This window comes from Hippopotamus amphibius, chromosome 13 (genome assembly GCF_030028045.1).
Source record: "Hippopotamus amphibius kiboko isolate mHipAmp2 chromosome 13, mHipAmp2.hap2, whole genome shotgun sequence".
NCBI classification, from domain to species: Eukaryota; Metazoa; Chordata; class Mammalia; order Artiodactyla; family Hippopotamidae; genus Hippopotamus; species Hippopotamus amphibius.
The window spans coordinates 101,353,948-101,380,169 of record NC_080198.1 but is presented as its reverse complement, the minus strand read 5'-3'; the positions used below and the strand labels follow the sequence as shown (position 1 = coordinate 101,380,169).

The 26,222-nt window shown below is 66.0% G+C and overlaps 1 protein-coding gene across 2 annotated transcripts; it reads left to right on the top strand.

Annotated features, from left to right (window-relative positions):
* The first annotated feature begins 941 nt into the window (after positions 1–941).
* DOK7 (docking protein 7) lies at positions 942–26,222 on the top strand. Of its 2 annotated transcripts, XM_057705904.1 has the most exons (7): positions 942–995; positions 1,066–1,111; positions 9,731–9,961; positions 12,034–12,234; positions 22,734–22,853; positions 24,596–24,712; positions 25,507–26,222. In XM_057705904.1, exons 1-7 carry the CDS (start codon positions 942–944, stop codon positions 26,220–26,222), a joined length of 1,485 nt encoding a protein of 494 aa, XP_057561887.1. The 2 variants fall into 2 exon arrangements, with proteins under 2 accessions (XP_057561887.1, XP_057561888.1); XM_057705905.1 differs by lacking the exon at positions 25,507–26,222 and having other exon boundaries at positions 12,034–12,223; positions 24,596–24,716.

The following is a 26,222-nucleotide window of genomic DNA, read 5'->3' as shown; positions in this document are numbered from 1 at the left end:
CGGCATGAGGGTCAGAGGTCATCTTAGAGATGATCTCAGGCTGATGTCTGAGATGTGGAGCTGCCAGGTACCCCGACCACCTGGGCTCCCAAAGAACCCTGGCAGCTGGACTGGAACTCTGGGGTGCGGGGGGGGGGAGGAGGGAAAGCCAGAAGCTCAGAGCTCCCCCCGCTGCCAAGGGGGCTCGCAGGGGGCTTTTACGGAGCAGCACAGGTCCTCCATGCCACCCTCGCCCGGAGGGACGGGTCTCAGTCCCTGGGGGGTGGAACCAGACACGGAGACCAGGCACCGTGGTCCCATTCACCACCCGGCAGCAACCTGAACTGGGGTCCCTGCCGCCAGAGGATGTGAATGAACCCCGCTCCACCGCCCTGCCTGGGGAGTGGGGGTGGCCTGGGTGGGGGGCAGAGAGGGGGCTGGAGGCCTGGGGGGGCGGGGCAATGTCTTGGCCAGCGTCCACCCACAGTCAGCCTGCGGTCAGTGGTGTCTGGTGACAGGGGTGGTGGGAGGGACAGGTGCCAGAGGGTGAAGCCAGCTCGGTTGAAGGCACTCTTTAAAATCGGGACAAGCGCTTGGCCGCGCGGATGCCCTCTTTCCCTCGGTTGTTTCCTTGGCCTTCGGAAGGGAGGTCCCCTCCCCCACCCACCCCCGCTGGGGCGAGCAGCGCCCGAGCCCGGTGTCCGAGCCCCCCGGCCGTGCGCCTGGCTCCGGAGGGCGCTCAGGTGGCCGCAGGTGCCGCGGGGCGCATCGCCGGGGCGGGGCGCGGGGGGGGGGGGGCAGGACCTGCCGGGCGCGCCCCGCGGCCCCGCCCGCGCGCCGCCCCGCCCGCCCCGCCGGCGGGCGCCGGGCCCTCCCGGAGCTATTTTGAAAGTGACCCTGGGCTGGGCGGCCGCGGGGCGGCGGGGAGAGGCGCGGCGGGCGCGCGGGAACCATGACAGAAGATGACCGAGGCGGCGCTGGTGGAGGGCCAGGTCAAGCTGCGGGACGGCAAGAAGGTCGGGGCGCGCGGCGGGCGCGGGGCGGGCGCGGGGTCGGGCGGCCGCTCACGCCCCTCTGTCCCCGCAGTGGAAGACTAGGTGGCTGGTGCTGCGCAAGCCGTCGCCGGTGGCAGGTGAGCGGGCGCGGGGCGCGGGCGCGGGCGCGGGGCGCGGGCGCGGCGGCCTGGTGCGCCCGGCCGGCCGGCCCGGAGCGCGGCCAGCTCGCCCGAAATAGCCGGCGGCGCCGGGGCCGAGCGCTGTAACCGGAGAGCGCTCCGGCCTCGGCCTGCGCCTTCCTCGGACGCTGGGACGCGGGACCCTCGCTCGCTGCCACCCGGCTCCCGAGCCGTCATCTCGGACCCCAGGCCCCCGGGAGGGGACCCCCTTGGCGGAAGGGAGGGCCTGCGGGGGGGCCGGGGGAGGCCGGAGGGGCGAAAGGGCAGGAGCCTCTTCTGGACCCCTCCCCCATCGCGCGGCAGGGAGCATCCCAGAAAGGTCCGCCCCAGCTGGGGATTGAGCTGTGTCATTGAATCCAAATGCCGAGGGGGCTTCTGGGCACTGCTGACCCCAGGAGGCCCTTCCACCTTCCCCAGGTGGAGCCGAGGCTGGGCGGCCAGGTAGGAACGGAGAAAAGTGAAGTCTGCCTCGCGTGGGGGGATCTGTTCTGGGAGGAGAGGACGGCCCCCTCCCGGCTCCCTACCAGAGCCAGCACCCCAGCCGGGAGGAGCCGGCAGGGAGCCCGGGAGCCAGGCATCTTCAGCCTCAGCGGGCAATTCCACACCGTCGGAGGCTCAGAGCTGTGCGGCTGCAGCTGTCTGGGGAGACAGGTGCCCTGGAGCCGGCCCAGCACCAGGGGTCTGTGTGGGATGCCGGGGGTGTGAGTGCACGCCGTCTCACACGTGCGGGTTGCCAGAGAGGCTTCCGGGACGTCTGGGGTGTCTGTCATTGCCCGGGGAGGGTGGGGGGTGGGGCGCCCTCCCTGTGCCCCTCCTGGGTCCCCTCCTTCACCCCTTCTGCGGAGCCTGGGTGCCTCACGGCTGCGACACAAGGACCTGCTTTTGGCCGTGGACACACTCACGCCGGCCTGGACCTCAGCTTCCCCTCCGAGGGGGCCTGGGCTCCGTGCACCCGTCATTTAGTTGCTCAACGTTTCACGCCCCGACCCTGGGCCTGGTGCTGTGGGGGTCCTAGTCCTGGGGAGCTCAGGGAGGCCTGGTAGGGGTGGGGTGGGGTAGGGGCTGGGGAGACAGACAGGCCCCAGCAGGAAGGGAATGGAGGCCCCGGCCAGGCTGAGGGTGGCAGCGCCGGGTGAAGGCTGCGCTGAGTGGGGAGGCTGTGGCCTGAGGTGGGGGCTGGCTCCCGGCTGGGGGTTGTTCGCTGGGATGTGGGTGAGCCGGGGCCTGTGTGGGCCTCTGGGACAGGTGCCCCCCCCGGAGAGCAGCCCCATGGTGGGCTTTGTCCCTCTTGGGAGGGCTGGGTAGTGATTTGCAGCCCCTGGTGGTGGATTTTATGTCAGTATCCGGGAGAGCCAGCCGAGAGGTGCGCTCTGGCCGGCCCTGGAGGACACCTGTGGGGGGGGGGGCCCTCCTGCACTGCAGGGGAGTTTACAGTGGGTCCTCGACACCGTAGACTGTCTGTAAGTGGACTGGTGGTCATCAAGCCTTTCCTGGGTCTTGCCACGTGCAGCCCAGTGGTAGAGCTCCAGGAGCGTCCAGTGAAAGAGGAGCCTCCTCTGCGAGGGCGCTAGGGCTGGCCTGGAGGGGAGGTCAGCGGAGAAGAGGGGAGGGCAGGACTCAGCCCGGGGACTGGGGGTGGGGGTGGGGGATTAGCGGTGGAGGGCACACCCAGGCCCCTCTGGGTTGCTGTCCACTTTGAGCCCTGCATCTCAAGTCCCTGTCCCCAGGGTCCTCAGCTATCTTAGTGGCGCTCCGTTCATGCTCAGGTCATCCTCTTGCGGGTACTTGGCCCGAGGCAGAGCTGCCAGGCTGAGCCCTGCCGTCCTTCTGCCCTGCTCTCGCCAGCCCTCCCTCACCCCCTGCCTGGTGCTGGCGGCTCCTAACCCTCCTCACTCCCTTAGCTGATGAGCCGGCCCCTCTGGCACGCTGGGGGGCCTGGCTGTGAGGGGTGCAGCCGCCTGGCCCTCCTCATCCTGAAGACCGGCTCCCCTAGGAGGACTCGGATATTGGGGGGCAGGTCCTTGTACCTGGGGGCCTCGCCGCTCAGGCTCCCCAGCTCCTGGCTGCAGGAAGGGGAGAGGAGGGGCCGCCCTGCCTTCTTGTCATGAAAAACCCAGGACTCTTGTTTCTAAAAATTGTGATGTCCTTCCCGGGAGGGCCCGCAAGGAGCAGTTAAGAGGGTGTCAGTGGCTGCGGGTGGGCGAGGGCACAGTGCGCCCCTCTCCACTTTGTGCCTTTTCTCCTGTTTGCACTTTCCTTAACCAGGACCACTTACTCTTCTTATAATAACGTTTACTTGGTGAAAGGAAGGAAAACCACTTATTGAAAGAAGTGACAGTCTTTATAAAAGGCAGTCACGCTTCCGTGAGAATGTGCCCCTTGGGGTCTCAACCTCTGTCCTGGCCAGAGGATTCGTGCCTGGATTCTTTCTCTGGACTGGCTCCCCTTGAGAGGAGGGTAGTCTGGGCCCACCCCTGGTGACCCTGGTCAGCCTCTCTTCCTCCCTGGGTTGAGGCTTAAGATGGTGGGAGGGGTGTCTCACGTGGCTGGCCTGTGCAGGGGGCGGCCCACCCACAGGCAAGGCACCCAGAGGGTCTCGAGCAGCCAGGCCGGCTACCCGGCACGCCGCTCGGAGGTCCCTGCTGCACCACTTCCCGTGCGGGCTGCTGGGGCTTTATTCAGCCCAGAAAAGCCACCAGGAGGGACGCTGAGTCCTGGAGCTGGCAGGGCCTTTGGGGTCGTTATAGGCACGGGGGCCCACGAATGACTGGGTGTTGCCTCCTGCCTGGCCCGCTGCTGGCCCTTGGCCGGCTGGGAGGTCAGCCCCTGCTCTGGCCATGATGGGGAGGTGTTAGCTCAGTCCTTCCCCGCCCTCAGTCCAGGTGCTGAGCTCCTGGAGGGCAGGGTCCCCGACTCAGCATCCCCCCTCAGGCAGCCTGGCAGGGTGGGACTTGCCAGGTGAGGTGCTGTGAGCCCAGCAACGCCCAGGCCCTGCACACTTGCCCAGGAACAGGGGCCTCAGGGCACCTGCCCCGTCAGCTGCCTGAGCTGTCCCACCAGCCTGTGCCCGCCCGGCCCCCGTGCTGTGGCAGCTCTGCTAAAGCAGGTGCATTCCAAGAGGATGGGGGTCCCAGGTGGGGATGATGGGGAGGGTCCCTTCTCTGGTCCCAGCTTCTGGCCTTGGATCAGCCGTGTCCCCTGGGAATGGGCGTGACACCTCAGTCCTGGGCTGGGCGGGCACCCAAGGATAGGGTGTGGGTGGCGGCCAGCGCTCCTGTTCCTGTGGAGACCTCAACAAGGAGGGCCAGGGCTTCCTGCGCCCCTGGTTCCAAACCAGGGACCGGAGCCCCTGGGCTCAGGTCTCGCCTCTGCTCAGACCAACTGTGTGGCCTGGACGAGTGCTAGTTGGGCTCTCGAGATGGTCCCTGCGGAGGTTGGATGGGTGGTGGGCGTGCGGTGGGCCCGGGGCACCGGCACTCCTGCTGCTGCCTGTGCGCTTGGGGCAGCCCGCCTGTGTGAGCCCGCGAAGTCCCCTCGCGCCCCGTGCACACGGTGAACGCTCTTGCCGCCCCGCCCCGGGCCTGTGGGTCAGAGGGGGTCCCTCCTGGCTTTGGCTTGAGGCACGGGCAGGCGGGCCGGTCAGCAGCCCCCACCGCCAGCCCTGGGGCTGCCCCCAGGCTGCTGCCCTGCCGCTCTGCTGGAGGCACTGCCCAAGGTCACTGTGACCTCGGAGGGCTAAATCCAGCAGGCGCTCCTCCGGCTGTGTCCCGTGGGTGGGTGTCAACCTCCGTCTCCTCTCCCGGCTCCCCCACCCTCCACGAGGCCCAGAGGTTTGCCTCTTCCCGGCCGCCCTCCCCAGGCTCTCAGCCCCGGGCTGTAAACGCCTCCGAGTGCCCAGGACTGACTGCATGGTTATTTTTACATCTTCAGACGCGCGTGTCCAGCTGCCTGCGTGCACGCCGCCTGGTGTCCGATGGGCCTCTCAGGCTCAGGTGTCCAGGACAGAACCCCAAGCCCACCCTCTGCCCCTGCCCCCGCATCTGCTCCCCAGGTATCCCCCCCATCCAGCATACCCTCCTCTTCCTTTCCCTCCCCGCCCCACCCCCTGCATCTGCCTGCCCGCCCTCCCCCCCCCCACAAGGTCCTGTGAGTCAGCGCTGGTTCTGCGGAGGGAAGGCCCCTCCTGCTGTCACCATGGTTACCGCAGAGCCCAGCCTCGGGCCCCCTTTCCTCTGCCTGGCCTAGGCCAGCAGCTCCTCTGGCCTGGACAGCTGCAGGGGCCTGGAGCTTTGCTGTCACCCTGTGCCCCTTCCCCACACGCAGCCAGGCTGGGTGCTCTCTGCTCACCGCTCTCAGGGCCCCCTGGCTCCCCAGGCTGCTTCCGAGCAGAATGAAGTGGGCCGAGGGCTGTGGGGGAGGCTGCCAGGTGGGGGTCGGAAAAGGAGGGGGGGCGGGCTCTGAGGGGCCCCAGCGGGGGTCTGTCAGCAGCCTTTGTGGGGAGCAGGACCCCGGGCAGGGCCACTGGGCATGTACCTTTTCCTGCGCCAGGACGCCTGGCTCCCTGCCCGCCGGTGGAAGAGGCCGGTGTGCGCGGTCCCTCCAGGGCTTCATGGTGACGGGGACTGTCCCAGGCCCCAGGCCGAGGTCCCTGCGTGCCCCGCTCCACGCGCGCTGGCATGTGGCATTCGCCGGGGGCCTCTGCCTGCCTGGCGGGGGCTGTGCTATACGCTGTGACTCCGCAGGGGGTGGGCTGGGGGGTGGCGGCCGGGACTCAGAGGGGAAACAGGCTGCAGGCGCTGAGGGCCGGGTTCCCAAAGGCAGACGTGGGGCGTGAACCAACTCTCAGGCGCCTGGGCACAGTGGTGGAGCGTGTGCACGTGCAGGCCTGCGGGTGTGCGTGTGTGTGCGCACAGGTGTGGGAACGCGTGCACGTGCAATTGGGGGTGTGGGGTGCCCGTGCACACGAGTGTGTGCCTGTGCATGCACCCCCTTGGTTTAATCTTTGGCCCTTTTGTTATCGCCCGTCCATGCCTCCTTTTGTCACGAGGACCCCAGCTCCCTCCCCCCACCCCCCTCGGCCCAGCCCTGCCTCCAGGCCCAGCCCTGCCTCCAGGCCCCGCGAGCTTGCACTCCTGCTCCTGGAGTCTTGGCGCCCCGGGCCCGGGGCAGCCCGGCGTGGAGAAAGAGGCCGTGTGGGTGGGCGGCCTGGCGCGGGGCGAGAAGGCCGGGGGCGCTCCCTCCGCTGCCGCCCCGGAGACCTGCCTCGCTGGGCTTCCTGAGAGGGCTGCAGCCCTGGGCGGTCCCAGCGAGGGTCCCCGGCGGAGCCAGCCAGCCGGTGCAGGCTCCCGTGGCCGTTTGTGCGGCGTGTCCGCCCAAAGGGCCAGCAGTGGCACTGCTCCCTGGGGGCACTGGTGCGCTGCCCCTCCCGGGCACCACCTGCTCTGTCTCAGGCCCCGGACCCGAGCATTCCCGTTTGTCCTGTGCCTGGTCCTGCAACAGCGTTTCACTGAGCAGCACCCGCCTCAGAACAGGTTTTAAAAATAGGATCCATCTGTGGCCCGACGTGGTGGGGAGGGGAGAGGGCTTGGAGCAGCTGCCCGTCGCCGGGCCCCACCGGGCCCCACGCTCGCTGCGCCCAGCACGGCCCCCTCCCACGAGCCGTGTTCGGCCGCAGCTGATGGAGCCCTCTGCGGGGGGCCGGGGCCCTGGGTGCAGGGGTGGACGTCCGCTGCTCCAGCCGTGACTGGGGCCCTGACTCCGGGCAGCTCCCACCAGGCAGAAGGGGTGAGCTCCTCACACAGCCATGCCCCTCACCCTGTCTGTTCATATTTAAAAACGAAATCAGTGACTTGGACGTGTCAGTTTCCTGGGGCCGCGGTGGTAATGAATTACTGCAAACGGGGGGCCTGAAAACAGCAGAAACGTGCTCTCTCATGCTCCCGGAGGCTGGAAGTCCAAAATCCGGGTGTCGGTGGGGCCGCGCTCTCCTGCTGAAGGCGCTGGGGGGCCTCCTTCCTGCCTCCTCCAGCCCCTGGCGACTCCAGGCCTCCCAGGGTCATGGGCACATCACCCTGTGCCTTGTCTTCTCGTGGCTTCTCCTCTGTGCGTCTGTGTCTCCTCTTCTGTCTCTTATAAGGACACTCGTCTTTAGGTTTAGGGCCCACATGGATAATCCCAGGTGACTCACTGAGATCCTTAACGTGCTCACATCTGCAAAGACCTTTGCTCCAAGTAAGGTCATGTGTGCAGGTTTGGGGGGTCAGGACGTGGGCCTGTCTTTTGGGGACCCCCACTCACCCCACTGCAGATGGGTGAGTGTGTGCGCTGATTCCCAGACCTCCTTAAGGAGTAGGATGCGAGCTGCATTTCAGATAGAGCCAGGGCCCTGGGAAAGGGTCTTGGGGACAAATGTTGGCTCTTGCACGCAGGTCCCCAAACCAGCCTTGCAAGTGCAGGTGGCCAGGGTGGCAAGACCCGCTTGCTGGCCGGAGGCGTAAAGGGAGGCGTGAGGCACTGTGGGGGACCCAGGGACTCTTGTAGCAAACTTGACTCTAGACCACGAATCAGCAGACCAGCGCCCGGAGCCACACCCAGCTTGTTTCTGTAATAAAGTTTTATTGGAACACAGCCATTCACTTATGTGTGGTCTGTGGCTGCTTCCACAGTTAAGCAGTTGTCACAGACTGTGTGGTCTACGTAACTGAGAACAGTTACTGTCTGACTCCATGTAAATTTTATGGACCCCACTCTTGACTATATCACTGGGAGCATAGCTCCTAGAGCAAAGGAGGTGACAGTCTGGCCCTGCCTTGGTGGACAGGCCATGACGAACGCAAGTGGTCTTTCCTGTGACAGGAGGTCCTCACCCTCGTCTGTGCCAGGTGATGGGGCTGTCACTGCTCCAGCAGAAGAGGGCCTGCCTTCAAGAGCTCACCTTCCAGGGTGGGGGGTGGGGAGACGGGAAATAGATAGGGGACAGACAGCTACATCGGAAAACCACGGAGAGATGCCGGCCTTCCCGGGGGGAGAGGAGCGGCAGGAGGCGGTCAGCGTGTCTGGGGGCGGAGCAGCCCGTGTGGGTGGCGGGGCTATCCTCAGGCCGCCAGGCTCCCTCCCGTATGGCGCCTTCCTCTGTCCGCGCACATCTTTATTGGGAGTCTTCTGTGCCCTCTGCCTCCCCAAGCTTTCACCTCTGGGGCCTCTGCAGACACATCAAGAGCCGTTTCCATAACAACACATGCCCTTTAAGCCACCTGGGTGACATTTCTCTCTGGGCCGGGGCCGCCAGTTTCCAGAGGGAGCTGTGCCGGGAGAGAACATGCTAGAAGCCTCGGGCGGGCAGGTGGGTTTCTGTGGGTTCTGGGGTTTTGTTTGTTTCCTTCAAAATGAGAACGTCACTGCTGTTTTCTGACATACGCCTTTCAAACAGTACAGACAGGGTCTCAAACAGGAAGTGAAGCCCCTCCCCCCATCCCAATCCCTGGATCTTGTACCTACAGGCGTGTGGGAGCCCAGTCACCCAGGCTGCGTTCCGTGCTGCCTGACAGCCGAGGGGCGTGGCCCGGACAGGCTGTCTACCCTCTGCCTTCACAGGGAAGGGGCTGTGACTGCGGTTCCGTGGTGGGCAGGCGGGAAGCGCCACCCTTGTTCTGCGTGTGCTGGCAAAGAGGAGTGTTCGTGAAGCCTGTGGGACCTGGTTGCCGCCTGAGCCTGCAGGGCCCCTTTTCCAGGGTTCGGGGAGCGTAGCTCTGCGCTCCATCCCGCAGCGCCCTCCTGCGCCCGCCCCTCCGCCCTCTCCTGCCCGGAAGAGGGGGCTTGATCATGGGGCTGCCCTGCGGGGCGCGGGGGTCTCACACCTGCGTGTTCAGGCGCTCACGTTAGGCCCCGGACGCCTCACCCTCGTCAGAGAGCGGGCGGCGGCCGGGGTGGGGCATCCGCGCGCTCAGGAGGGGCGGACACGCGTCCTCTGATCCGCGGCGGGGTCACCAGCGCCTCGCCGCCGGGAGCCGCTGGGGTAGGAGGCCAGCGGCCAGGTTGCTGAGGGAAACGAGAGCCTGAGACAGACTCACGCGCGCCCCCTGCAGGCTCTCGGAGGAGGCGCGTGTGGGCTCCTCCCCACAAGCCCAGGGGTGCTCCTCCCCGGCCTCAGGGCTGGAGTCCGGGTCGCGCCCTGGAAACCGGCAAATCCAGGTCCGGGTTTCCGGGCCTATCCTGGCTTCCAGGCGGGAATCCACCCTCGCAGGGCTGAGGAGGGAGGCCTGCGTCGTCCCCGGGGCGGACTCCACGCCATCCTGCCCCCTTGCAGCCTAATGTGGCCCCGGGGCCCGGGGCAGGGTGGACGCACCTGCCGGGGGCCAGGGGCGGGCGGGCGGGAGTGTTCCGAGGCCACTTCTGCTGTGTGGCCCGTGGCCGTGCGGGGGGACGTGCCCTTTCGCGCACGAGGAAGAGGAGGCTCAGAGCGGCGGGGGCCTGCCGGGGCCGTGCCTGGAGCTGGACTCTCTGGGTGTGGGGACGCTGGGGTGCGCGGGGGTAGCCGCACTGGCCAGCGCCCCTGACGGCCCCTCGCGCCCTCCGCAGACTGCCTGCTGATGCTGGCCTACAAGGACAAGTCGGAGCGCGCCAAGGGGCTGCGGGAGCGCAGCAGCCTCATGCTGGAGGACATCTGCGGCCTGGAGCCCGGCCTGCCCTACGAGGGCCTGGCCCACACGCTGGCCATCGTCTGCCTGTCGCAGGCCGTCATGCTGGGCTTCGACAGCCGCGAGGCCATGTGCGCCTGGGATGCCCGCATCCGCTACGCGCTGGGTGAGGGTGAGTGTTGCTGGCGCGGGGGACCGAGGGGGCGGCCTCCGACCTGAAGTGTCCCGTGGGCCTCACCGGCGGGCCGCGGAGGCCGGGACGCCGTGCCAGGGCACGGCGCCCCGAGCCTGCTGAGCGCCCTCCTCTCGGCCGCGATCGGGGCAGGGGGCTGGGGGACCCTCCGCTCGGCCCCACGCACTTGACCCCGTTCACTTGAACGAGAGCCTTGATCCCCAGCGGGCCGGCTGAGCTGAGTGACCTTGCAAAGCGCTCCTCAGCGGGCGGCCGAGCCCAGCGCTGGCGGGGAGAGGAGTGACATCGGGGCGCCGTCCCCCGTGTGTCCTGCGTGGCGGGGCGCGGGGTGCGGGCGGTGCTCTCGGGAGACGGGGGGGACCCAGCCCACCTCTCAGCCCCGCCGCCCACCCGGCTGTGTGAGCAGAGGCATCAAACCCCCTGATGTTTAAAACAGTGTTTTTGAGAACCAGAGTATAGTTAATTCACAATGTTGTGCTAGTGTCAGGTGTGCAGCAAAGTGATTCCGTTGCACACATACATGTGTATTCTTTCTCAGATCCTTTTCCATCGCAGGTTATTACGAGATGCTGAGTAGAGTTCCCCGTGCTATTCAGCAGGTCCTTGTTGTTGACCTATTTTATATACGGTGGTGCGTATATGTCAATCCCAAAGTCCTCATGTAACTCGCAACCCGTGATATTTTAACACAGTATTTAAAAAATTCAACATTAAAGCCAAGAGCCCATGGTAAACAACGTGTCAGGATTTAAAGTGAAGCTGGGCTCCAAGCTGCCCTCGCACGTCCCTGTCCTCGCACGTCCCTGTCCTCACACGTCCCTGTCCTCGCACGTCCCTGTCCTCGCACGTCCCAGTGCCGCGACCAGCCTGGTCTCTATTGAAACGTTTGATATTTTGCTCCCCGTGGACGTTTTGCATTAATTTTTGTTGTTTAAATAATCATTAAAATATCGCTGACCTTGGCCATTATTTTGTGCCCCAGGTAAGGGCCTCGCTCACCTCACCCCCGCCCAGCCCTGCCGGGGGCAGTGGCCCGTCCCCACTCTGGGAGCCCCTAGACCCGTCCCCTCGTCTGGGGGATGTGTAGACGGCTCAGTGAGGGGGCGCGGGAGCAGAAGGGAAGAGCCACACCTTTCCAGAAAGGTCTCTGGTTGGGGGTTCCCGCAGGCGCCCCCCGGCTCAGGGCACGGCTCCTTTTCTGCTGTGGGGCAGGGGCAGCTGGCGCCCTGTCGTGGTGCTTTGACCGAAATCACCCCGGTTGGGGCCGCTGACCCCCAGCCTCCCCAGGCCGGGCACGGCAGGCTGGCAGGGCTTGCTCGCCCAGGAGCCCCTTGCCGCCCCCACTGAGGGGCTTGGGTGGGGCTCAGGGAGTCAGAGGCGGGGCTGGGACCGGGCCCCTCTGGATTGGGTTGGACACGAGGCTGGTGGGCACAGGCAGGTAGGCTGCCGACCACTCTTGGGCCTGGCTACTCCGGGGTACACCCCCTTCCAAGGTGGGGGTCTGGGCAGAGACGAGCTCATGACGGTCCTCCTGAGGGTCTTCAGGGGCCCAGGGCCGAGCCGAGGTGGGGGGTGAGGTCTCGGGGCGCATGCTGTTGTGCTCGGCGCCAGGGAGACCCCTACCTGGAGAGGGGAGGGGTCCACGCTCTCCCGAGTGTCCCTGCGGTCAGGCTGCGCTGTGAGGCAGACCCTAGGCGCTCCACGAACCGACCAGAGGCTGGGCCTCCTGGGCCTCTGTTTCCCCGTCTTTGAAATGGGACCACAGCAGCTGCCCTTGGCGGGGGTTCTCAGAGGACGTGCTGTGAATAGGAGTCCTGAGGCCGGCATTCTCGTGTGAGCTTTTACTGGAGCTCCCGGCGCCAAGTCCAGCCTTGTTAGGATGGGGAGGGGCGGTCAGGGCGGGCCCCCTGATGAGGGGAGAGGTGAGTGCAGCCGCCACGGGGCCGGAGGCTGCGCTGGGAGCGGCAGCTGGGGGCGGGGCCGCGTGGGGGGAGCCCTGCGCTCTGAGCTGACCCCGGGATGCTGCTCCCCCGCCCCTGCCCCACCCTCAGTGCACAGGTTCCACGTGACCGTGGCTCCAGGCACGAAGCTGGAGAGCGGCCCGGCCACCCTGCACCTCTGCAACGACATCCTCGTCGTGGCCAGGGACGTCCCTCCGGCCGTCGCGGGGCAGTGGAAGCTGTCGGACCTCCGGCGCTACGGGGCCGTGCCCAATGGGTTCATCTTTGAAGGCGGGACCAGGTGTGGGTACTGTAAGTATGTGGGCCGCGGGGACCCTGGGCCGCGGGCAGCCCCAGACCTCCCGGCTTCCCGGCCGGACCGTGGTTCAGAGCCAGCCCTCCTGCTCGCAGCTGGCCCCTCGGGAACACGGCAGGGTTATGTCTTTTAGCGCCGAGCCCAGACCCTCGGCCGCCTCTGCTCTTCCTGTCGGAGGAGGGTCTTGGAGGCTGAGAGGAGGGACCCTCCCGCACGAAGCCTGTGCAGGGGGCACCTGGGGGCCGGTCATGGACCTGCGTCCCAGATCACAGAGCATCAGAGCAGCGCAGATTGGATTTAAGGAAAGAGAAGAAGAAGAAAGAAAAGGAGAAGAAGAAGGAGAAGAAGGAGAAGAAGGGGAAGAAGGGGAAGAAGAGGAGGAGGAAGAAGAAGAAGAAGAGATGCGTTTATTGAGGATGTGCTGAGAAACTCCTTAGTGGACATGCAAGCTCCCTTGGCCCTGAGCCCCCCACATCCAGGCCGGACACCCAGCAGCAAGGGCAGGGGTCCCGGGGGCTGAGGTGGTGTCCCTGGGAGCTGGCCTCCACGTGAGGGGGGCTCGGGGGAAGCACACAGGCCCTCGTGCAGAGAGTTTGGGGAGCACTGTGTGTGGGGGATGTTCCAGTGCCCCCAGCCTGCTGTTCTCCAGGGCGGGGGGCTGCTGTGGACCTGCCGTCACTGTGGGGAGGGGTGGCGACGTCCCTTCTCTCCTCTCTCCAGAGGGGCTGAGCCTGTCGACGTGGCCACCCCGGACTCACAGCCGGCCGAGGGCCTCCTGCTGACCAGCTGGGCGGCCTCGGCGGCCACGGTCAGTGTGCTGGGCTGGAAGGGGGCCTGGGGGGTGCCGTGCCCCGGGCTGCCAGCGCACCCCCACCCCCATGCAGCCCGGGACCCTGGCCAGCGGGCGCCGTCAGCTCCTCCCTTGTGTGGAAGGGGATGAGGGCTCCGAGCTGGGGGCATCCTCTCTCTGCCTTCCCGCCCCCGTAAAGGGGTGTTAACCACCCCCCCCCCACCACCCGCAGCCTCATGCGAGGACTAAGATGTCAAGGGCCTGCCGCAGGGTCTGGGGGCCTAGCACACTCTGGGTGTGCCACAGTGGGGGTCCACCCGGCTCCAGGGCCTTGGTCGTGCCTGGCTGTCTCTGGGCGGAGGATGTGGTTGTGCGGGATGTGGGGCACCTGGGCCCTCTCATTCCGCAAGGGGGGTGCGAGGCAGGACAGGCTGATGGGACCCATGTTCCATCGGCCCATCCGGGCAGCCCGCAGGGCCCTGCCTTTGAGGGGACAAGATGTCAACTGCAAAGGCGCTTAACAAACAGGTGAACCAGCAGGTGAGGTTCAAGTTCCTGCGAGGCAGCGTGACGTCTGTAGCGACTAAATTTTAGGATCCTCGCCGGTCCTGGGCTTGGGGAAGGTTAAAAGCTTGGAGATGCGAAGAGAGGCAGGAAGGGGTGATGCAGTGGAGGAGGTGCGGGCAGGCCTGCAGGGCGGGCAGTTTGGTGCGGCAGCACTAGACCTGGCCAGTGGCCGCCGCCAGAGGCTGAAGGGCCTTGACCGCAGCTCGGCCTCCGTGTTTCCCTGCCTGGGGTCGCTGGGCGGGAGCGAGGGGTGAGCACAGCTGTTGGCCTGCCTGCCTGGGCTGGCGTGGACGTCAGCTAGAGTCCTCTCTGCTGGACAAGCCCTGGGCCACCTCGTGTGTGGTGCATTAGAGGTGACAGCGGCGAGGGGGAGGCGGGGCCCTGGGTCAGCTTTGTTCCCCTCCCTGGGTGGCTGGTCGGGAGCGGGAAGCCACAGGACCCTTGGTACGTGGCGGCCCTTCCCTCCCGTGATCTCCTCCATGTGGGGCCCTGGAGCTGCTTGGGGCACCCTGCGGTGGGGAGGGGAGGAGACCCGCATCCTGGCTGGAACGGAGACCTCCCCGGGCACTGAGCCTCAGGCGGGATGCCTTGTGGCTGCTCTGAGGCCTGGGGTGCAGGCCTGGGTTGGCCCTGGCGTGTGCGCTCGAGCGGGGCCAGGCCAGGAGGGCCGGTTCCTTGGAGACCGTGTTCTTTGCCCAGGCACAGTGTAATAGAGCCGGCTGGGTATGTCTCCCCTGGGGCCTCCGAGCTGAAAATTCCGCTCTTGGTGGGTGAGCTCCTTCTCCGATTGCCAACAATTCCAGGCTTCAGGGCAGCGCCTCTTGCGAGGGCAGGAGTTGAACCTCAAGCTGCCGGGTCTCCCCTGGGTTCCCGGCGTGAACTGTGACAGGGCCACCCTGGTGCCTCTGCCCGAGGCCTCGAGTTAGCTCCGTCCGCAAGCCGGGCTGGATCTGCCTCCACCTGCAGGCTCCGGGCAGGACGTTCTCTCTCTCGTCGAGGGACCCTGGTCCTAGAGAGAGTCCCTCCTGGGCCTCTTCATCTCCCCTCCAGGCTGTCTGGAGGCCCCTGGCCAAACCTGCCCGGTCAGCGGTGCCTAAACACAGTGCGGTCGGCGGGGGGCTGGGCCAGCCTGTCCCGACCCTCCGCCCCCGGCAGGTCCTGCTGGGCTCCGTCCTCCTCCAGGGACAAGCCTGTCACTGCTCCACTTGTTTAAGCTGGTTTTTAGACTGTCACCAGACTCGACGCGGGGCTGGGTGGGAGGGACGGTGTACCCGTGGCCTCTCAGGGCCCGGCCATCCTGGGAGGAGGGCGGCTAGTTCAGGTCCAAGGAGGGGTGTGGGTTAGGGTCCTGGGGCCACGTAGCAAATGACCACAAATCGCGGCCGTAGAACAACACAAATTTTTCTTTTCACCGTTCTGTTCAAGGTCAAGGTTGGGGCCGGGCTAGGCTCTCTGCGGGGCTCCAGGGGAGCGTCCTCCCTGCCCGTTCCAGCTCCTGGGGGCCCCAGGTGTCCCAGGGCTTGTGGCCGCATTCCTCCCATCTCTGCTCTGGTGTCACGGGGCATCTCTGTAGGACACCAGTCGTTGGATTTAAGGCCAGCCGATACTCCAGGGTGGTCTGTCTGAGAGCCTTCACTTGAACACACCTGCAGAGACCCTTTTCCAAATGAGGCCACAGTCATAGGCTGCAGGTGTGAACCTATCCATTGGGGCCACCGTTCAGCCCATGACAGGGGTCGCCTGTGCGGTGACCCTGCTAGAATTCAGACCTTGATGAGTCTGTGGAGCCCGGACAGAGTGGGTTAGAGTCACCAGAAGGACCTGGAGGGCTTTGGATGTAAGCAATTAACTTCTTCTCTTCCCCTGGGGCAAGTCCCAGCCTGGCCCTCGGGCCCCCTCGAACCGCACCTCCTGGGCCCTCGACCCCAGACGACCCCAGAGAGCAGCACCTTGACCCCAGCCCCCTCACCCACCCTGAGACGTTGGTGACTGGATGTCAGGAGAGGGCCCCGGTGGGTATGGGGGAAGGGTCGGGGCAGGTGTGCCCAAGGACCCGGCAGGTGTGCGGGGGTCTCCGTGTGGCTCTGGGTCCACATGGTGGACAAGTCCTCTCTGTGGCCTCCACGTGGACAGCAGCCTGTTCAGCTCACTCGGAGCGGGGTTGGGCTTGGTGTCTGGGAGCCCAAGGTTCCCCAGCTTGGCCTGATTCTCTGTCTCTGGGGTGGGCATAGCCCGCTGTGTGTGTTTAGGGCTGCAGGGCAGGGCACGCCGGTGGGGTGGCACAGAAATGCGGCCCTTGCCCCCCAACAGGCTCAGCCGGCTGGGAGAATGGTGGACCCAGGAGAGCAGGGTCTGTCCGGAGCCTGGAGCCGGGGAGCGTTTTAGAGAGGGCCGGGGGGCATTTGAACAGGGCCTAAGGATGAATGGCAGTTCCTAGGATGAGGGGGCCCAGAGGAAGTCCCTGTTCTTTACATTGGCAGGTCCTGTCAAGGGCACTTCAAGGGCATTGCCACATCCACGTGAGCCAGCAGTGGTCACAAGGACTGGGGTCCTTGGACGCTGAGGGACTCAGCAGGTGGCAGGAGGTGGGGGTCCAAGGTTGGCCCCTGAGTCTGTGCCGGCTGCTCCCCCCGCCTCGACTCCTGGGGGTCCTTCAGCCCCTTGGGGTACAGTGAGCATTTTAAAATGATGTTTCTATGTGAGTAAAGGATGTAGCGCTGAGCTAGGAGAGACTGTCCTGCTATGTCTGTCCAGCTCTGAGAAGCCCTCGGGTGCCTCTTTGGGGCTTTGTGATCCAAATGCTGGTCTTGCTGGCGTTGCTGGAGCCCTGGTCTCGAGGCCCAGGGATCTGGGGGAGGAGGGCACGTGTTCAGGGGCGTCTCCGTGGCCGGCCCTGGGGGAGGGGTTGGAGCTGGGAGCACCTGGCTGGGAAGACTCAGCCTATGTGAGAGGACACGAGACCTTAGAGTCCTCAGGGCCCGAGGGGAGCTGGGAAGGGCCACAGACCCCAGCCCGGGGCGTCGGGGAGGCCCTCTGGAGGTGAGCCTGAGTGGGGCCTCCGCAGGGTGGTCGGGAGTTGGCCCAGCCGCCGAGGGTAGGGGAAGAGGAAAGGTGCCCCAGACGTACGTGAAGCACTGCCAGCCTGGTGGCGGAACAGTGTGTGCTGGAGACCTGTCAGGTCGGGTGGCAGGGGTGCGGTTGGCGGAGGAAGCTGTGTCAGGTTAGGGAGAGCGCGGGAAGCTGGACAGAGCTGGCACCGTGCTCCCAGGGGAGCAGGGAGCCATGGAAGGTGCCGGAGCAGGACAGCGTTGAGGGCGATGATTCTGGGGTGCCGACGGGATGGAGGCGGGGGCGTGAGGAGGCTCGGGATGTGGTCCGGCTGAGGCAGGGGGAGGCTGTGGGCCGCGGCTGCGCGGGTGGGCAGGGCCCGTGGACGCGTGATGCCAACAAGGCGGGGAGGGGGAGGGGGAGGGGAGGGCCGGCCGGGGGCGGGTGGGGAGGAAGGCGAGGCCTGGGCCGTGCAGTCCAGTGCTTTGCCCGCGGGGGTGGGGGAGGCGTCCTGGGAGGGGGTGCAGCCCGTGCGGAGACCCCATCTGGAACCCGTTCAGGCTGATGCTTGGAGAGCACGTCTCCCCTTTGGGTCTGGGGCCTCTGTCACATTTCTGACAGGTTTGTGGTCAATTTCAGCCCTCTGCCTTGAAGCCTCCACCCTGGAGGTGGGAGTTGGACCCGGAATCCGTTACCCTTTTGTAGCGCGCTGTGGCATTTGCATACGGGGCTGGTTCAGGGCGCTCTGCGTGTCCAGGGAGGTGACACTCTGAGTGTCCAGAGAGGCTGAAGTTGCACAGGGCCAGGGAGAGATGGGACCAGGGGCGACAGTCACCCAAGAGCCCCCCTGTAGGGCCCCGTACCTCGTGGGGTTCTAGGTCCTCACACCAACCCTACGTGGTGTGTGCACACCCCCATTTTATAGATGGAGAAACTGAGGCATGGATCTGTCCATGACTTACCCTGCTCTGTCCATCTGAGCTTGGTGGCGCTGAGGTCTGACCATAGGCGGGGGGAGGCGCTGGCCCCAGTCTCCGTGTCCTGCTGTGCCTCCAGCCAGCCCAGCGCCTGCCTGGCACTGCGGTTAAGTGGGGCAGGACCAGCTGTGGTCATTCAGACACTGTCCAGCTCTCAGCAGACTCCAGGATTCCTCCTTGGGGCGTTTTGCTTCAGTGTGTTTCCTCCCAGGCAGAAAAGCAGGCCTGGTGTCCTCCTGTCTGCGGGGACCTGCAGGGTGGCCTCAGGGGACCATCTGGACGTGATGGCCCACGAGCCTCATCCCACATCTCCGCATGGGAGATGCCCGCGGTGTGCAGGGGGCAGGCCCCCGGTGTTTAGCGGGAGCAGCTGCAAGGATGTGAGGTGCCTGCACTGCGTGGCTGCATCCTGCCCGGGTGGGGATGGGGAGGCCGGGCTGGAGAGGGTGGGGAGACGGCTTGTTCAAGGATGGGTGAGAGCCTGCTTCCTGGAGTGGTTGTTTGGGTTTTGTCTTGTTTTTCTTTTACTGTGGCAAAATACACGTAGTGCAAACATGTACCATTTAATCCACTTTTCGTGTGTAGTTCTGTGGCAGTGAGCACATCCGTTCACGTTGTTGTGAACACCGCCCAGAACCTTTTCATCTTCACAAACTCTGTTGCCATTGAGCATTCTCTCCCCATCCCCTCTCCCTGCCCAGCCCTGCACCCATTATTCTACTTTCTGTCTCTGACTTGGACGACTCTAGGGACCTCATATAAATGGAATCATACAGTATTTGTCCCGTTGTGACCAGCTCGTTTCACTCAGTAGAACATCCTCAAGGTTCATCCATGTCCTAGCAGGTGTCAGACTCTCTTTCCTTTTGAAGGCTGACTCAGATTCCACGGCGTGGATGGACCACGTTTTGTGTCTGCATCTGCCGATGGGCACTTGGATGGCTTCCACATTTTCGCTATTGTGGATGTTGCTGCTGTGAACGTGGGCCTGCAGACTTCTCTTAGAGGCCTTACTCTTTAATTCTTTTGGGTGTGTGCCCAGAGGCTGAATTGCTGGATCAGACAGTGGTTCTGTTTAATTTTTGAGGGACTGCCTCACCGTCTTCCACACGACCGTAACGTTTTCCGTTCCCACCAACAGTGTACGAGGGTTCCAGTTTCTCCACATCCTCGCCAGCACTTGTTGTTTCCTGTTTTGTTTTAGTTTTGTTTCTGTTTGTCGTGTAGATAGTAGTCCTCCTAATGGGTGTGAAATGATCAGGTGAAATTTAAAACTTCATTTCAAAGGAATTTATTTCATTGAACTTTGCTTCTTTCTCCCAAAATAAGGGCAGAGGCAAAGGAAACTTTAATTAGCAGATGTTTTACTCTATTAGGAAACTCTGTGCAAAATAATATCCGAAGGGGCTCAGTTAGCTGTGCCAACTTTCTGACTGATAATCGGTGCTGTCTGGACAGAGCTTTCTGGAACCTTCTCAGCAGGAAGTCCTCTAGATGCCTTCAAACTCTGTCCTTGACTGGACTTCGCTGTGTGGTCTTTGTCAGCAAAGGGTGGAATGCTTGTTCTCTGAGGAGCTGGGTACTGAGCTCTTCATAGGGTCCAGTGACAAAGGTCCGGACACAGGACATTAAAGGCTAACTTCAGATGGGAATCGGCCCTAATCTGGGCTCACTGAACGTTTGAGGGAAGGCTCTTCTTTCTCAAGGCTGGTGGATCTTTGCATTGGATGCCGTGTTTTTCCCCTGGAGATATTTTTCCCGGAGCAATGGCATTTATCACACGGTGAGGTTTGCTACACCCTCTGAGGACCTGCAGTGTCTGTGCAGAGCAGAAGGTGGCTGTGGACCCGCGGGCGGCTGCCCCTGCTCGGCGGGGCCCTCTCCTCGTGGCTGAATTTCCCGTGTTACTTGTTGCGGCGAGACAGATGCCCCAAACTTGGTGCTGTTTCATGGCTTGTGATCCTGTGGGTCAGCGGTCTGCACAGGGCGCTCTCTGCTCCGCGTGGTGGACTGCGGTCACTCGGGCAGTGGTGTTTGGCAGGTGGCCTCAGGCACGGCCTCGGGCCCTGGTGCTGGCTGTTGGCCAGGACGCCTCAGTTCTCTGGGGCCTCACCCTCCAGCAGGACAGCTGGGCTTCTCACAGGGCGGCTGCTTCCAAGAGAGCGAACGTGGGGGTCTCCACCCCAAAGGCCTTGGGCCCAAACCCTGAAGAGCATCCCTCTTCACTTTCTGTGGTCCAGACCCCAGGGGAGGGGAACAGCCCTGCCTTGGGGTAGGGGCTTCATGGACACGGATGAGAGAAGGTGCAGGGGTGTCGTGGCAGTGACCACACCTGTACAACGTGGCAAAACGGGATACTGGCTGCCTGGCTGCCTCCACGCCCCCCCTTTCCATCCACACTGAGCGGGGGTCTCCTGGGCGCCTGGCCCTGGGTTAGACACCAGGGACCACGGAAGCTCAGAAGTGGTCCTGCCTCAAGGTGTGGGGCCTGGCGGCCAGGACAGTGTCCAGACACGGGAGGTAAAGGGTCACGGGGTCTGTCCCAGATGAGGTGTCCCCTGAAAGCATCACCGGGTGAACGGTCAGGGGTCAGGAAAGGCCATGTTACATGAGCAGAGTCTCAACAGGAGAAGGGGTGTTACAGGTGACCGGGGGGTGTCGTTGGGGGGGTGGCCGTCCCCGGGGGAGGTGTGTCAGGTGAGCCGGGCATGTTTAGGGAGCTCAGTGCCCCAGAGCCTGGGGTGGGGAGGGGAGCCACGGGGCAGCGAGAGGTCGGCGCTGGGTCCGGAGGCCTTGTCCTTTGGTCGCGAGGCTCGGGCGGGCCTGGGAGACGCGCAGACCCCACAGGAGGCCCCGGAGCCGCCAGGAGACACCCGCGGAATGCCGCCGGCTCTGCTCCCCCCGCACGTGGTTTTTTATAGTCGGGGCACTGACTGTGCCGGGCCTCTGCCAGCTGACCGTGAGCTCGGGATTAGAGGCCGGGCCCGGGGGAGGCTCCCGCCCGCCCATCTGCCGTCGGCCAAGGGCCCCGCTCTCGGGCCCCGCCTGGCCCTGTGGGCAGCGCACCTCGTGGGTGCCCCCAGAACCTCGCTCTGCTTCTGGCCAGAGGCTCCGTGGGGCCAGGACGGGCCCCCCCTGGGCCTCCGTCTCCTCGTCTCTGGGGCAGGCGTGTCGCCGATGTGGGCTGGGTGGCCGCCCGGGGCTCGGCGGTGTCGCCACGTGTGGGGCTGGCCCGGGTCCCTGGAATTCGCTGCGGGCGAGCGTGACCAGGACAGTTTTACTGTGTCTGCCGCCTCCCCCCCAGCCCCGGCGCCCTCCTCCGGGAGGGGTGGCCTTTCTTTGGGCAGAGGGCGGAGGGCGCGGCACGAGGGATTCTTGTGTGGTGACACCGCGCGGCGCCCAGCCCACGTGACCCGGTGTCCCCATTCACTCGGCCACAGGACTCCGTTCACGCGGGCAGGGCTGCGGCCCGGCTCTCTGGCCGCCCTGGCACCTTGTGGGCCCGGGTGCCCCCTCTGCCCGAGCCCCCTGTGCTGGGATCCCAGCTGGGCCTCCCCTCTATCAACGAAAATAGTCAATAAGCCATCCGTGATACGAATAGAAGAGAGTTTTATTTGAGCCGAACTGAGGACTAGCCCGGAAGCCCGCTCCCCCGCAGACTCTGAGCAAACGGCTCCGGGGAAGCAGGCTTCTCGGCACCTTCTATCTTGCCAGAACAGACAACATCAAAGAAGTCAGGGTTACATTTCTTCAAGGTTTCAAAAAAACCCAAAACAGAGCAGAACAGAGGGGCAGGCACACAGTGCTTCGGTGTGGCCGTGACACCTGGGAGGGAGGCTTTGCATCGAGGGAGGACCCGCGTACGTGCCCAGGAAGGGAGGCGCTGCATCTCCGTTTTCAACATGGACAGTCTTTACTTCTGGTCAACGTGCCCTCTTCTTTTATAATTAAAGCAGATGGGGACTTCCTTGGTGGCACAGTGGTTCAGAATCCACCTGCCAATGCAGGGGACACGGGTTCGATCCCTGGTCTGGGAAGATCCCACGTGCTGTGGAGCAACGAAGCCCGTGCGCCACAATGACTGAGCCTGTGCTCTAGAGCCCACGAGCCACAACTGCTGAGCCCACATGCTACAACGACGGAAGCCCGTGCACCTAGAGCCTGTGCTCTGCAACGAGAGAAGCCACTGCAGTGAGAAGCCCATCCCCTCAAGGAAGAGTAGCCCCCACTCCCTGCAACTAGAGAAAGACCACGTGCAGCAATGAAGACCCAACACAGCCAATAAATAAATAAATAAATAAATAAATAAATTTATTTAAAAAAATAAGGCAGATGTACAGTGTAGGTTTGATAGGCCACAAACAGGCTACTGTAGTTAGCATCAAATTCAGGTTAACGCGTGTATAAGCCAGAATGACTTTGCTGTATCTCAGTATGCGGACATTTCCTTATCACCTCTGTGGGTGGGAGCCCCGAGGCTGGACCTCAGCCCTGCAGCTGCGCACCGGGGGCTCCGGTGCCCCCGACCCCGAGAGCTCATCCGGGAAGGGGGGAGGAGGGGCTGTGAGGCGGGCCGGGCCTGTGGTCCGCGGGGCAGGTGGAGCTGCACGTGCGTGGCCAGCAGCCCCGGCACCACAGCCCCGGGGAAGGAGACCAGGTCTCGCCGCCGCCCTCCTGGATGTGCGCCCACCTCCACCCCTGAAAGGAGCACGGGGCAGAGGGAGGGGCTGTGGGCTGTCCCGGCGGCCAGGGCGCCCTTCTCGGCCTCTCCCATGACCGTCATCCTCCGGAAGCCACCCCGGCCCCTCACACCGGCCCGGGAGTGTGCGATGGCTGACGGCCCGGGGCCAGCGGCAGGACCGCCCGTCCCACCTTGCTGACGCCGTGCCGCCCGGACCCGGGCCGGGATGGTGCCCACAGGCCTGGGGGAGCCAGCGCGTGGCCCGAGCCGCCTGGACGGCTCACGGGACCACGGTGCCGTGGGGGAGGACTCGCGGGTGTGCTCAGGCTTCTGTGGGCGTCCCCCCTCCGGCGGCCCCGAGCCCACCCTGCAGGGTCGCACCCCGCCCGCGCGCCGGCCGGGCTGACCCCAGGGCCTGTCCTCCCTCCGCAGGGGCCGGGGTCTTCTTCCTGTCCTCGGCCGAGGGAGAGCACATCAGCTTCCTGTTCGACTGCATCGTCCGTGGCATCTCCCCGACCAAGGGTCCATTTGGGCTGCGGCCGGTTCTCCCAGGTACGTGCGCGGGTGGGGGCAGGGGGGAGCCTGGCCTGGGGGGAGGGTTAGGTGGGCTGCTGCGATCCCTGCCGGGCTCCTGGGGGCACTCGTACCCTCACAGCCCCTCCTGCACGGGGGGCCGAGCTGCTGGGATGCTCAGAGGCGTGGCTTCTGGCTGGGACACGTACTGCAGCTGCCCCAGGCGGACCACCCAGAGGCCCGAGACCCAGACCCCCGGAAACCTCCTGAACCAGCCCGCCTCCCAGACCTGGGCAGAGGCCTGGCCCGAGGTCACAGGGGTCAGGACGGGCCCCGGCCAAGCCGACATTCGTTCGGGCTGGAAGCCACCTCGCGAGGCAGGGTCTCAGCGCGTTGGGGTGGTGGGTGCGAGGCTGCCTGAGCTGGCCTGGTCTTCGCCCTGCCGTCCCCGGCTGGGGCTGGGCGCCGTCCTTCAGGAGTCCTGGGCCGGGGACGGTGCTGGACCCCAGAGGGCCACGCGACCTGGGCGCTTCCTCCCTCCAGGTGAGGTCTGCCCTCCGCTCGGGCCGGCGGGGAGGCCTGAGCCCAGCTGCCGTGGGAGGGACGCAGGCTGGTCCTCGTCACCACAGCTTCCCTTGACTGAGGCCCTCCGGGGGGGTGGTCCCAGGACCGCCGGTACCCCTCGCCCTGGGGAGGCAGTGCCGTCCCCTGTCCAGCGCGGGGACCAGGGCCTGCGGCCGGGCAGCCGACGGTCCGCGCGCTCACACCTGCGGCTTCTTTGCGTGGGCACCGCAGCCGGGTCAGGGACGGGCAGGCGTCCCAGGGAGGCAGGGGCTGGGGATGTGCCGGGTCCCCCCTTCTCCCGGCCTCGGCCCCTCAGCCCCCCAACACCCGCGCGCGGGCTGGGCGTGGGGTGGGCTCTGCTGGATGGTGCGGCGGTGCCCTCTGCTGGTGCCTTGCTGCCTTCCGCGGGGGTGTGGGTGGCGGCATGAGCATGCGGCCGGCGGGGCCGGGGAGGGTGTGGACGGGGCGGGTGGGGCTCTGCTCTCTGGGCCTGGCCGGCATCACGTTGAAGCCTGTGGTCTTCGGGGGCCCTTGAGATGTGGCCTCCGCTGGGTCCGCCGCCTCAGCGCTCTGGGATTTTGGGGTGTCTTCTCGAGTGGACGGCTGCCCGGTCAGACCCGTGCGGATACGAAGGCCCAGAGACAGGACCCGCCTCACACAGGCGGCGTGGGGAGGGGGAGGGGAGAGGTTAGGGTTCCGGGGTCCCCCCGCCCCAGGCGGGGGCTGAGCCTTCCCGTCTAGTCCCCCACGCCCGGGGTGCGTTGTCCCTGCACCCACGTTTTGCCGTCGTGGATGTGGGGCTCGGGGGGGGCCGTGGTGGGGCTGTGAGTCTGTCCGGGGCCAGTGTCTTGGTTGCCCCCCCCGCAGCAGGACGGCACGCCGCTGTCCCTCTGCAGGACCGTCCGCTTTGGAGCGTGGGACATTGGCTGGTGGCTGGAGGGCTGTGCTTGGGCACGGGGCACAGGATGGTGGCCGGGGACCTGGATGGGGTGGTTGGGTACCCTAAGCTTGGTGTCCGGGGGCTGGGGTGCGGGTGTAGAGAGGCACGGGGGCCCCCGGGGGCTCTGCTGTGGCAGTGGGCCTGGACCAGGGTCCACATGGCCCTGACAGCGCTGGGGGGGCCACCACGACGTTTTGAGCAGCGGGTGGGCTGTGGCAAGGATGCTGTCGGGACAGGGCTGGGGCCGCCCCCTGGCTGACTCTCCTCTGTGCTGCAGACCCGAGCCCTGGGGGCCCCGCCGTGGAGGAGCGCGTGGCCCAGGAGGCCCTGGAAACCCTGCAGCTGGAGAAGCGGCTCGGCCTCCTCTCCCACTCTGGCCGGCCGGGCAGTGGAGGTAGGGCCATGGCCTGGGCCCTGAGTGAGGGTCTGCGGCCCTGGGGCTGGGGCTGCCCCTTTAAGCCAAACTCCCAGCTCCTGTTCCTCCATTCACTCCCTCACTCCCGAGGCCACCCTCACTCACCAAGCTCCGCCTGGATGCTGCAGAAGACGGTGCCGCCGTGGGTGCCGGCTGGCTGGCGGGTGGGGTTTGAATTCTCTCCCACCCACCGGGGTGTGGCCGGGTGAGGCCTCGGCTGCACCGTCCGTGCCCAGACAGAAGGCTCGGGCTGCTTGGGAGCAGAGGCCCCTTAGCTGCTGCAGTTCCTGGGGAGACGGGCGGAAAGTGCTGGCAGCCCCTCGCGGGGAGGCGGCAGCTTGGGGTGGGGGGGGTGTCGGCACTGGGATCTCCTGGGCCAGAGCGGGGGCTCTGCGGGCCCTCTGTCCTCTGTGATGGTCACCCGTCTCTCGGTGCACGGTGGGGACGGTGGCCCCCGTCCAGGCCCCTAGAGCCAGGGGCTCAGGTGTGCACGGGGCCACCCCCTTCTTGGAGGCGGGGCTCACGGCTGGTTCCAAAGGCGGATGGTGGGGAGGGGACGGAGGTGGGCGAGGGGGCCATCCTGGGTGATGCTGGGCCTGCGGGTCCCGGGAGGGGGTGGGTGAGCCGTCCCGAGGTGGCAACCGGAGACCAGTGAGCGCAGGCCCTCGGCGGGGTGGGGACGTGGAGGACAGGACGTCGGCTCCGCCCGAGGCCTCCCGGCCCACCCCACACGGCCCGCCCCACAGCCGTCCCGCCCCCGACTTTCCACGCAGGGGACGGCCGCAGCCTGTCCAGCTCGTCTTCAGAGGCCAGCCACTCGGATGTCGGCGCCAGCGGTCGGCTCACGCCGTGGCCAGAGCCGTCGTCGTCCTCGGCCGGCACATCACAGGAGGGTCCGGGGCCGGCAGCCGCCCAGGCCCCGGGGGAGGCCGCGCCCGGCTCCTCGAGGCCGCCCCCCAAGCCGCTGCGGCCGCGGCAGCTGCAGGAGGTCGGCCGCCAGAGCTCCTCGGACAGCGGCATCGCCACGGGCAGCCACTCCTCCTACTCGGGCAGCTTCTCGTCCTTCGCGGGCAGCAGCCTGGACGTGTGGCGCGCGGCCGACGAGCTCGGCTCCCTGCTCAGCCTGCCGGCGGCCGGGCCGCCCGAGCTCAGCCTGTGCGCCTGCCCCCCGGGGGCGGCCGAGTACCAGGTGCCCGCCGCCCCGCGGCCCCACTACGACACGCCCCGCAGCCTGCGCCAGGCCCCCCGGGACCAGCCGCCCACGGCACAGGGAGGCCCCGACGATGGAGCCGCCGGGGACTCGGGAGGCCGGCCGTCGGCGGGGTGTCCCTCCGGCTGGCTGGGCGACAGACGGCAGGGACAGGCGACAGAGGCCCCGGCGGGCACGGGCGAGCCCTGGGAAGCGGGCGCCCCCAGCGTGGGGCCGCCTCCGGCTCTCTTTGCCGTGTGTCTGGTCTGTGGAGGACTGAAGGTAAAGCCCCCTCCCTGA